The sequence below is a fragment of the Sarcophilus harrisii genome, chromosome 2 (assembly GCF_902635505.1).
Source record: "Sarcophilus harrisii chromosome 2, mSarHar1.11, whole genome shotgun sequence".
In the NCBI taxonomy this organism is placed as follows: domain Eukaryota; kingdom Metazoa; phylum Chordata; class Mammalia; order Dasyuromorphia; family Dasyuridae; genus Sarcophilus; species Sarcophilus harrisii.
The window spans coordinates 83,657,979-83,669,986 of NC_045427.1; the positions used below are offsets into that span (position 1 = coordinate 83,657,979).

General features: G+C 32.5%; 1 protein-coding gene across 1 annotated transcript in view; it reads right to left on the bottom strand.

Annotated features, from left to right (window-relative positions):
• Nucleotides 1-12,008, bottom strand: part of LRPPRC (leucine rich pentatricopeptide repeat containing) — a 106,754-nt gene that overhangs the window by 23,677 nt on the left and 71,069 nt on the right. The window contains exons 26-29 of the mRNA XM_031950416.1: nt 5,492-5,560; nt 4,598-4,688; nt 636-778; nt 429-543 (exon numbers count right to left, since the gene is read on the bottom strand). Coding sequence (XP_031806276.1) covers nt 429-543; nt 636-778; nt 4,598-4,688; nt 5,492-5,560 — 418 coding nt within the window. The remainder of the gene's footprint in view (nt 1-428; nt 544-635; nt 779-4,597; nt 4,689-5,491; nt 5,561-12,008) is intronic.

A 12,008-nucleotide genomic window follows, 5' to 3' on the forward strand; every position in this document is an offset into this window, starting at 1 on the left:
ACTTCTTTTCTGAATTTGAATTTTAAACACCAAACTCATGCAGTATATTTTCAATTAAATATTTCAGAGCAGCTCTAAAAGTGAACCATCATTATTTGATGCCTACAAAACAAAAATGTCCTGAAAGCCATTTTTGTTTCAGCTTAAGGTTTGCTCTTCTGGTCACTTCAAAAGTAATAATTCACTCTCACTCTCCATAATCACAAGCCTTGTTGAATCTTCCTTCGCAGAATTCAAAGATCTGAGGGTAGATTAGATGTTAACATTTTTATCTTTGTGGCAACAGTGTACACAGAAAGATAAAGGAAGCTGTAAAATTGTGCCAATTATAACAGCAAAAGCAATAATAAGATTTGAGGGCTAATTGTTGGCATTTTGTGAGAGACTTTAAAGTACTACTATATAGATAAATAAAAATATTTCTTTACCTTCACTATTCCTCATATGGCAAACACTCATTAGCTCATTCTTTAAGGTTATTTCTGTGGGTAAGGAGAACGCATTCTGCTGAGGATCATCTTCAAGTGAGTCATCATACCACAACTTAAAAACAAAGTTAGTGAGTTATTTTTTTTTTTTTAAAGAACACATCTATAAGAATAATCCACAAATAACAACTGCTCTCCTCAAATTACCATGGGTATATCAAATGGAACATCCTGATTGTTATTTCTGAGGATTTCACCCAACAACCTCAATGTCTTCTGACGAGGAATAATATTTTCTTCTTGTATTTTAGTCCAAACAGCATCAGCTCTCTTCCAGTCATTATTTTCCTCTGCAAAACATGATTAGGTTTTAATGTCAAAATAAGTGCAAAATATAAATGTTCAAGTTTCATAAATACACATAATTTTTGATAAGGATGCAGTCCTTTTAGTCAAGACTCTCATAGATTAAAGAAAAGTAATGTTGAAAGCCATAGATTTAGATAGAAATCTTCAAGATTTGTTTTTAGCAGTACCATTTATTCAGAAGTTTTCTGATTTGCATTTCAAAGTGACTGAGAAACCACAAACCAGGTAAACAAGGAGGCTGTAATGCATATAATATTAATTTAACTATTATCATGTAATTGTTATTACATGTTAAATGTTATTACAAAATTACAAAAACCTCTACGATTTTCCTGTAGAATATAGACATTACATTGGGTCATTTAATCCCAAACAAAAGAACACTATCTAAAGAAGTTTAATGATTTCTCCAAAATTATGTAGCTTAGAAGTACTAACTGCAGTAATATAATTCTCAATTCAAAAGCCAGTGCTTTTACCATTAAGCTAAATAGTTATCATAAGACAAAAGAATTTGCACATGCAGTTTAAGAAAACAATTTAAAAAAATTTTTCCTCCTAAACAATCTAGAATTCCTAAAAAGATGACTAAATGTACATTCTTCTAACCCAAAATACATCTCTTTAATTACATCTTTCTTGGTACTGATATATAGAATCATACAACGGTACACTGGGAAGGAATTTAGAAATCAAACCTCTACAATCAACTGCTGATGAGATGTGTAATTAGTTATGCTTAAAAGTTTTTAAGAGGGAGAAAATTTTAATTAGTAAAACAAGGGAAATATCTATATGTTTCAAAATCTATAGCAATCTTATCATTGGAAATTATAAAATGAAAAAGATTGTTTCAAGTCTACTTATTTTACTGAGAATTGTTTACACAAGGCCTTTTATTGTTTATGTATTTATTTTGAAAATCTGTAAATGGAATTCTGGAAGAAGTGATCATTTCTTATGTAAAACTGCTAAATAACTTTTAGTATGTAACAGATCATTATATGAAGGTATAACATCGAGGGTCTAAAATGGAAAGCAGGCAAGTGGTATATTGTGTTTAAAATGACATAAAGCTGCAAACCTTTTCCACTTATTTAAGTAGCTAGAATTGGTTGTGTCTTTTCTTGTTGACTGATGATCTGTATGACAGAATTTAATAAATTCTATCTTGTATTTCTCGTCTCAGCAGACATGGCTTGTCAAACTGAGCAACTCACTGGTGGGAACTATTTGCATTGGGAAGTAGGATTCCTTCCTGTTGAAATGACATTGTTTTATCATACTAAAGCAACTGGTCCTTAAGAAACAATCATCTAAAGCAGAAATAAATTACCAATTAAAACTCATATAATCTACAACTCTGACAAAAAAATAAATGTTTAAAAATGGTTAACATTTACATAGCACTTACTATGTACCAGACATGTGTACTAAGGGCTTATAATCATCATTGCATTAGATCCTCATAACATCACCAGGGAGTAGACACTATTATCTCCATTTTGCAAATGAAAAAACTGAGGCAAACAGAGATGACTTCCCCAGGGTTACAAACTGGTTCTGAATGGAGGTCTTCCTGACTCCAGGCTCACTAGAATCAGCTGCCTATTAATAAGAAATATTCCTCTGCTGGGATGTGATTTAGTCCTTAACAATACCTCTCTCTTAAAAGTGAGTATCTATACTGCTTGTCTCAGCGGACATTATCACTCATACTTGGAAAACCAACAGAAGCTGAGTGAACCTGGGATTTTAATGTAAGGAGATAAAATATGAATTCCTAGGAACACACAGAGAGACATAATGGCTAGAGATATGACAATGGAATGGTATTCTCTGCTCAAAATAAACAAAAAGAATAAATCATCAAGCATATATTAACTGCTTATCATGTGCCAGGAACACTGCCCTGTCCTGCAGAGGATACAAAGAATAAACAAAACAGTCCCTGCCCTAAAGAAGCTTTCTTATGGGTGTAACAAGAAAAATATAAGTGGGTAATATAAGATACAAAGTAGATGCAATACAATCTTGTTCTGAATATATCCTTTATATACCTAGTTATTTGCATGCTATTTCTCCTATTAGAATGTGAGTTCCCTGAGGATAGTACAAATTTTTGCTTTTCTTTGTTCTGCCAAAGCTAATCATAATGACAAGCACACACTAAAACACAAAAACACTTGTTGTAGGTCTGATGCACCCATAGTGAGAGAAACAGGAAAAAGTCTCCAATAAGAAAGTAGCATCTGAAATGAGTTTTGACAAAATATGTATTCAATGAAGCAGAAATTAGGAGGAAAGGCATATAAAGGTGTGAAATGCCAGTACATGGAGATGGGAAATGTTGTTATATATGAAGAATACCCAATAGTCCAATAGGACAAAAGGGAAAAAATGCAAACCATATTCAAAAGTATTAAATACATTTGAAGTTGCTGTAACAGCTATCGATAATCTTTGAGGAATTAGAGAGACTATTCCTATCCTTGATGCAAAAGTTGAGGAAGAGCAGGAAGGAATAAGGCCAGTAAAATTAAAGGCCAAAGAATTTAATGTCAATTATTGGCATGTTAAGAGATAGTTTTGGAGTTTATATTATATGTATAAAATATTATGATATATATTTTATTCTAAGAGTAGGATTGTTATAGTACTGATCATTACTGAGACAGCATGGATCAACAAGCATTGGCTAATTATATATTTTTTCCTATGGAGTTATAAGATTGGAAATGTAGATACTGCTAATCTAACAACCACTCATATCATCTGAATAAACAAGACATATTACTCTCAAGGATTTTGAGATCTTGAAATGCAGGATGTATGATTAATGTATTGACAGAGAAAAAACCTCATTAACAGGGCTGAAGTGTATATATATACACCAGTAATTTGGAACAACACAATTAAAAAAAAAATCTATGAATACGATATGTATACCTAAGGCCCTGGAAGCCAGAATCATAATACAAATAGATCTCGACAGATTAGAACAAAGATAGCAAGCTGAAAGGGAATATAGATTTATGCAAAAGGCAAATACAGGCCTAAACCAATGGACAATATGTCTGTAAGCATCAAGAAATTCAGGAGAAAACCACAAGAATATCTTAATTGATTACAAGATGAGAATGGTTAAAAGTGGTCATGGCACCCAAAAAAAATCAAATATGGTCTTTAAGTCTGTATTAATACAAAGAAAATATTAATATACATGACTGCAATCATAATGTAACCTGCTTAAATGAAGTCATGTCTTAATAGATTCTAATCCTACTTCCATAAAAATCTCTCAAAGAATAATTTTAGACAGTAATAATAAACTAAAATCAAGTAAAAAAAATCAATTAACTTTGACCCAACTGTAGATACCAATTACAGAAACAATTCACAATTCCTAGTAACAGAGATTATTCTATTATATATTCTGTTATATTTAATTTTTTAATTTAATTTAAAGTTTAAATTTAATTTTAATTATAATTAATTTTAATGAAAAACAATGACTTTTTTTTTTAGCTGAGGCAATTAGGGTTAAGTGACTTGCCCAGGATCACAGAGCGAGTAATTGCTAAGTGTCTGAGACTACATTTAAACTAAGGTCCTCCTGACTTCAGGGCTGGTGCGCTATCCACGGCACTATCTAGCCGCCCCTAGCCAATGACTTTTAAATATCACATGTTAGAAGATTCTACTTCGATGAAACTAATCTAAGGCTTTAAATACATAAATCACTATAAAAATAAGAATTTTTCAAAACAAAACACAGTCAAGATCATTGAATTACTTACTGCAGAGTATTAGAAGATGGTAGTACATTTGGTCTCTATCACATTCAAATAGTTTCTGTGTCATTTCAACCAATTTCTCCAGGGTTTCAACCTTAAAATTAGAAAATAACAGATTATTTGTCCAGATGGCTTTATAAAATGTCCAAAAAATCTGAAAAAGGAATCCCTGACAGATCTTCAATAACATGCAATCAATTCTCAGTTACTTTAAAAAAATAATTCTTCCTTACAGGCTTTACCCAGAACCTACATTAGGTTGATATGGCAGAGGAGACAGCAAATTCTATGGGAAAATGAATCCATACCAACTTCTGAGTTGGACCAGAAAATGGGTTATATTCAAGAATGTATGGATAATTCAACTAATTACACTGTAAGGCAAAAAAACTTTGCTTCCCTCCACAAATGCCTATTACCACTGCTAGATCTTCTGTTTTATTTGATAAGAAAGTACTCTGTATCATAAGACAAATGTAAAGATTCTACCAGAAAGGAAGAACTTTTTTTAAATCTCTGGTAGACTGAGAGGACTATCAAATCAGTGGGAAAGAAAATTGACCTGGCATAATGGATGAATATAAATTTAGGTCTCTGACTGTAGCTTTCTAAGTTCTCTATTAATGGTAAACGATTTACACCATTTTTAACGTGGGCTATCCCACAGATATTGTCCCCATTTCATAAATGAAGAAACTTAGGTTCAGAGTTGTTCCAGAGTTTGCCAACAATCATACAACAAACTAAAATTAAGTGTTCAAGTCAGGATTTGTACTGGTTTTCTTGACTTCAAAGCTGGACTCTTCACTCCAACAGAGATTTCCAACTCACAGACACATATGTGCCTTTTTTAGGGAATGAGAGAAGATCAGAAATAAATCATCAATAAACACAAACCTGATTTTCAGAAATGCATTTTTCACAAAACCACTGAAGTTTTCCAGAACGAGCCCTAATTCCAGGAGTCTGTGGGGAAAAAAAATTGGGCAATTCCATGAAGTCTTGGTTTTTCAAAGAAACATTTATCATTCTTTATCACATTTCTCTTACTATCTTCAACCACCAAAAACAAACACCAAACCAAAGAAAGCCTACTATCCACATAAAAAAAAAAAAAACTAGATTCTTCTTATTATTTACTTTAGTCTTTGATTACCAACAGAATTGAAGTTAGCAAAATAACTATCTTCTTATAGTCCAAAGTGACCTTCTTCAATAGTGACTCTAAGTATTCTGAACTAAATGTGAAATTTCATTAGCCCACTGATGCAAAAACTAGATGTATTTGATGAAAATTTTTAGCAAGCCAACGGTTAAGATAAATCAAAATTATTTTAAAAACAACAATAAAAAAACTTTATTATAGAACCTAATTTGTTATTGTTCAATGGAAGAGTTATGGTGTGTGTATGTATGTATGTGTGTGTGTATATATATATATACATATATATACACACACACCAATACTAGGCTTTAAAAGTTTTAAAGAGCAGGAAAAAAACCTGAAAACCTAAAATTGAGTTTATTATATTTTGCAGTACAAATTATTAATTATGACACAATTTATGACAGTAAAACAAAAAGCATTCTCTAACTGCAAATAATCAGGAGTAAAGTTCTGCTATCTGGGAAGAAGAGGTGGATTTTGAAAAATGAGGATAATGAATGAATATTATTAAAAATTTTAAGATTTAGCTAAATAATTTTCTTCAGATGCATATATTTAGCAAAGAAAAATTTTACAAATTCTCTCAAATAACTGATTTGTAAATTCTGAAACATTTTTAGAATCCATAACAGACCATATCTCTTTTTTTTTATCCTTCTATTTTGACAGTGGATACCACATTATTACAAATAATCCTATAAAATACAATGGGATAGTTAAATCTGTATATAATTTATCTAAGAACATTACAAAAATGCCAGAGCAACTATCACTATGACTGCTGGTGCAAATGTTCAAGAGGTAAACAGTCTTAATGTTGAACAAGTACATGTAAGAAAATTTCTCCAGTTTAAGACCGACTTGGTGATGCCAGATTATGTGAATTTTGTTTTGAAGCTAAAAAAATTTTTTTTACTAAAAGTCTTAGTTGTCAAAATAGTATCTTATCAGATGAACAAAATCTCCTATGCTTCCATGACAGTCCAGTATCTTCTGGCATCTTAGTGAATTTTAAAATACTGTAAGTAGAGATGTAAAATGCAAATAGACTACAATGAAAGAACACGGAAACATATTAAAGGAAAGCAAGATTTGAGTGAAATTCTCAACATGAGTTACCACCTCCTAATTGAAATACTAAACTTGCTACTGATCTAGTAGCAGCAAGTAAAATTTATTATAAGAAAAAGAAAGTCATTTGATTTTAGCTGGGCCCGTTTGTTTTAAAACATTCCACATTAAAATGTGTTTGTAAAATATATTCAATCTATAAGTAAAAAATCTAGACGTATCCAATTTTTAATAATTAAGACCTCATATTAACACCCCAAGAAACAAAAAACAACAATTTACTTTAAAATACCAGACTTTACCATAAAACAAAACTGTAACCTTAATATTTTGGAATGATGCTCATCACCTCAAATGATGCTTCACAAAAAGCAAAATAAATACCTAGATAATATAGGAAAAATATATACTAAATACTCTCCCTTACAGCATATGTAAAAGAGAGCCAATTTTTTTTAACACTTGTGAAGGAAAGAATACAAGCTCCAAACACAGACATAAATTGATTACAGAGAATGGAAAATCCTAATTTCTCTCAGAAAGATCAATAGTATACCCTAAGCACTGTAAGATATTCATTCATAAAAGGTTTGTGTCCCCACTTAGCATTGAAGTCAATGGGGGTGGGGTGGGAGTGGAGTCCTCAGAAGAGATGATTTTCATCAAGTATTCAAAGTTTCTCTATCACATTTTCACCAATACCTGGAAGATTTGCCCTTGTTTTTTCTGACCTTTCAAAGAAATAATGAAGATAATCCACAAGGAGGAAAAAAAATAACTGAGCAGGTCTACAGGTGAAGTTAATATACTTGTTTGCCACTATATTTTCAAAAAAGTTGAAAAGGTCAATACTATATTTTGTCCCCTAAGTTTATAAGTCTCCACCTCAAATATTCAAGATAACAGAAAAATATATTCAGCCCAGTAGGCTTCACAGCTTTTTGAAAACTGTCCTCCTCTACCAATTTAAATCTGACCCTGATTCTAAATCTAAATCTGAATTTAATTCCAGTCCCTTTCCTCTTCCAAAGAACTTTTACATACAAACAGGGATAAGTTTACAGGGACCAAATTCATGTCCACTTCATACTTAGAAGAATTACATTGATCAGTACATGTTTTATATTCTAACTCAAACCATTTTACTACAGAAAGGAAGGCACCAAGAGGCTGCAGACACAAACTCTTGTGCAAGGTACAACTCTAATTCCATTCCAAATAGGAGAATATAAAAACTCTAAGATGCGAACGGGAGGGACAAAAACTGGTGAATGATCCATGATAATACAGGATATACAAAATGAGAAATACTATGAGATAAAGCTAAAAGATATATTGGAGTCAGATTAGTGGAAGGCCTTGGCAATGAGAAAAAACTAAAGACTAAACTTTATTCTGCATAGAATGAGGAGCCCCTGAAACAACATAATCAGAGATATACAAAAGGAGTATTTGGACAGCAGCATAAAAGGATAAATGAGGGTGAAAAGAGACTGACAGGCAGGAAATTATTTAGAAACTTATTAAAACGGGAGAATAGGGTACTGTATCATAGGACTTCTTGTGGGACTAAAAAATGTTGATATTTCTACCACTACTTGTCTTCCCTGAATTCTCACCTTGAAACTTTTCTCCATAACTATGGACTCTTAGCTTTCATTGATGATTTTCTCCCTGAAACACCATTTTGGACACCTTCCATTCCAATTTTAAGTTTTTTATTCTATTTTTACAATTAAAGACTGCATTTCCAAAATATTGACTAATTTATAAGAAATCAAGCCATTCTCCAATTGCTAAGTGGTCAAAAGATATGAATAGACAATTTTAAGACGATCAAACTATTTCTACTTATATGAAAAGGTGTTCCAAATCATTATTGATCAGAGAAATGCAAATGAAGACAACTCACTACACACCTCCCTGATTGGCTAAGATGACAGGAAAAGATAATGACTAAAGTTGGAGGGGATGCAGGAAAACTGGGACACTGATACATTGTTGGTGGAGTTGTGAATGGATCCAGGCATTCTGGAGAGCAAGTTGGAACTCTGCTCAAAAAGTTATCAAACTGGGCTTATATGCCAAACAGATCTTAAAGAATGTTGGTGGCAGCCCTTTTTGTAGTGGATAGAAACTGGAAATTGAATGGATGCCCATCAATTGGAGAATGGTTGGGTTGTGGTATATGAATGTTATGGAATATTATTGTTCAGTAAGAAATGACCAGCAGGATGATTTCAGAAAGGCCTGAAGAGATTTACATGAACTGATGCTAAGTGAAATGAGAACCAGGAGATCATTACACACTTCAACAACAATACTATATGAGGATCAATTCTAATGGAAGTGCTATCTTTGGCAATGAGAGTTTCAATTGATCAGTGATAAACAGAACCAGCTACACCCAACGAGTGTGGACTGCCTGAATTTTTTGTTTTTCTTCCCAGGTATTGTTTACCTTTCTGAATCTGATTTTTCTTGTGCAACAAGAGAACTGTATGGATGTGTATTGTATTTAAGAGATACTTTTAACATGTTTAACATGTATGAGACTACCTGCTATCTGGGGAAGGGGGTGGAAGGAAGGGAAAAGTTGGAACAGAAGTGTTTGCAAGGGTCACTGTTGAAAAATTACCCATGCATATATTCTGTCAATAAAAAGCTATTAAAAAAAGTTTTTGTATTCTGTATTCTCCAGTTAGAATCTAACTTGTACCTTGAGTACCTTGAGAACAGGTACTGTCCTTTTTGCTTGTACTTGTATCCTCAGCATTTGGTGCAATGCCTGACACAAAGTACATAATTGTTGCCTGTCTGCCTTCACAACTCTTTACCTATAGGCTTTCCTTTTCACTCATTAAACTGCAAAAGAATTCTCATGGTCTTTTGCCTGAATCACTGTAATTATCTTCTAACTAGTCTCCCTGGTTTCTTCTCACTTCAATCCAACTTCCAAACAGCTGTTAATGGGATTTTTCTAACGAGTAAATCTAACAATGTAGCTTATAATGGGAAGCACTGGAGCTCACTGAATTACTTCAAGGATCGATAAAACCCTCTATTCTCCCAGATTACCTTTATTACCTTTGTATACACCCTTTATGTACCCAGTCATCTCCAGAATTCAAACGTGCTATTTGTTGTATCCCCCAAACTTGGACCAGGGTCTAGCATATAGAAAAAAATAACAATAAATGCCTCTTGACATCCTGGATCATGAGGACTGGACTGAGATTAAACAATAAATACAAGACAGGCCCTAAGCTGGCAATTAACAAAAAGATTGTTATAAATAATAAGTCCAACTATAGGAGAACAAAGAAATACATTAAGAGAGCAACTTAGTTCAGGCACAGCATGCTGACATTTAGGAATGGGAAGAATGGCAAATTAAAGTAAAACAGTCATAGGGGAAAGCCAATATTAAAGATCTGGATCAATCCATATATAATCATTTATGAAGTATCTGCTCAGTGAAAGACACTGCTAAGCACTGAAGATGCAAAGATGATCACTGCCATTGAGGAATTTACATTTAAGATTACTGAGATGAGGGAGGTTTTGAATTTTTTTGTAATGATTGCTTTTATATTGTTTTCCTAATATTAACCCATCCTTACATCCAAGATATAAGTCCAATCTTGTTACTATGAATGATTTCTTAGATAAATTATTCTGATCTATTAAAAAATATTTTTGATTCATTATTCGTTATCCCTGATGTAGGCACAGAAGAATGACAGCTAGATGATGCAGTGGATAGAGCACCACCCCTGACATTAGGAGGACCTGAGTTCAAATCTGGCCTCAAACACTTAACAGTTCCTGGCTGTGTGACCCTGGGCAAATTACTTAACCCCAAATGCTCCAGGAAAAAAAAAAAAAAGGGGGGGGGGGAGGAAGGGAGAGTAGAGAATGTTCTTTACAAGTATGACAGAATTCTCCTGTAAATCCATCAATAGCATAAGTTTCTTACGCTTTTTTGATACAACTGTAACTATTTAAGATGTCTATTTCGCATTAACATAATCACAATATCTACCTTTACATAGTACTTACTTGTTATTTTGTGACTTCTTCCTCTTGGATTCTGAGCTCTTTGAAGACAAGGGACTATCTTTTGCCCCTTTTTGTATCTTTAATGTTTAGCACAGTGCCTGGAACACTGCAAATACTTTAAAAATGTTGACTGATTAATTAGTATGTGCCAGGTACTGTGCAGTAAATACATTATGAATGATTCACCTGGTTCCCACAACCCCCCTGGGAGATACTGGCTATTACTATTTCCATGTCATGGTTGAGGAAATTGAGGCAAAAGGTTAAATAAAAAAGATCATACCTGAATATGGTCTGTTCTGTTTCACTAGTCTACTGTTTGATTTTTTTAAAGTATTAAACAAATTTGATGATTATTGCTTCATAAAAGAATTAGAATTTATATCAGAATTAGAAATGTTAGTCTCTCTTCCTTTCACTTCTTTTTTCTCCCCATAGTCTATATCTTAGTTTTCCTAAATAATTGCTATATTTTGCATTATAAAATATCTCCTTGGTAGTCTGATTGGTATAGCACTAAAGGTAGAAATTAATTTAGATAATGCATTAATTTTATTTTATTGTAAGCTGTGAGCACTGAATATTCCTCCAGTCACTTGACCTCTTTAAGGCAAATGTTATAATTTATCTATACAAATGATGAGTATATCTTGATAAGTTGAATACCAGAAATTCAGGTATTTCAAAATTATTTAAAAGAACCCTTCTTTTTTCATCATTTCTTCCTGGATTTTATTATTTATATATACATAAATAATATATAATAACATATTATATGTAATTTTTCCTGTGGGCTTATTTTACGTACTGTTACTTTAATGAAGCTAAAGACATTCCAGGTAAACATGTTACTGGCAAACAGAAACAGTTTTGCTTCTTCATTTTTCTATCTTTATACCTTTAATTTGTTTCTCTTGTGTTGATAGCTTCCATTTACCTATTAAAGAAGACTTATATTTCAGTAATTGTATCAAATGTGTATGTATCTTAAACCTTGGGCTTTTATTGAAAGAACTTTATTTTGCCTAGTTAATTGTTCTCCTGCTAATTTTAACTGTGCTGATTTTGAGTGTGCAAAAGGCTTTGAATTTTAAGTAAAATAAGTAGGAAGGA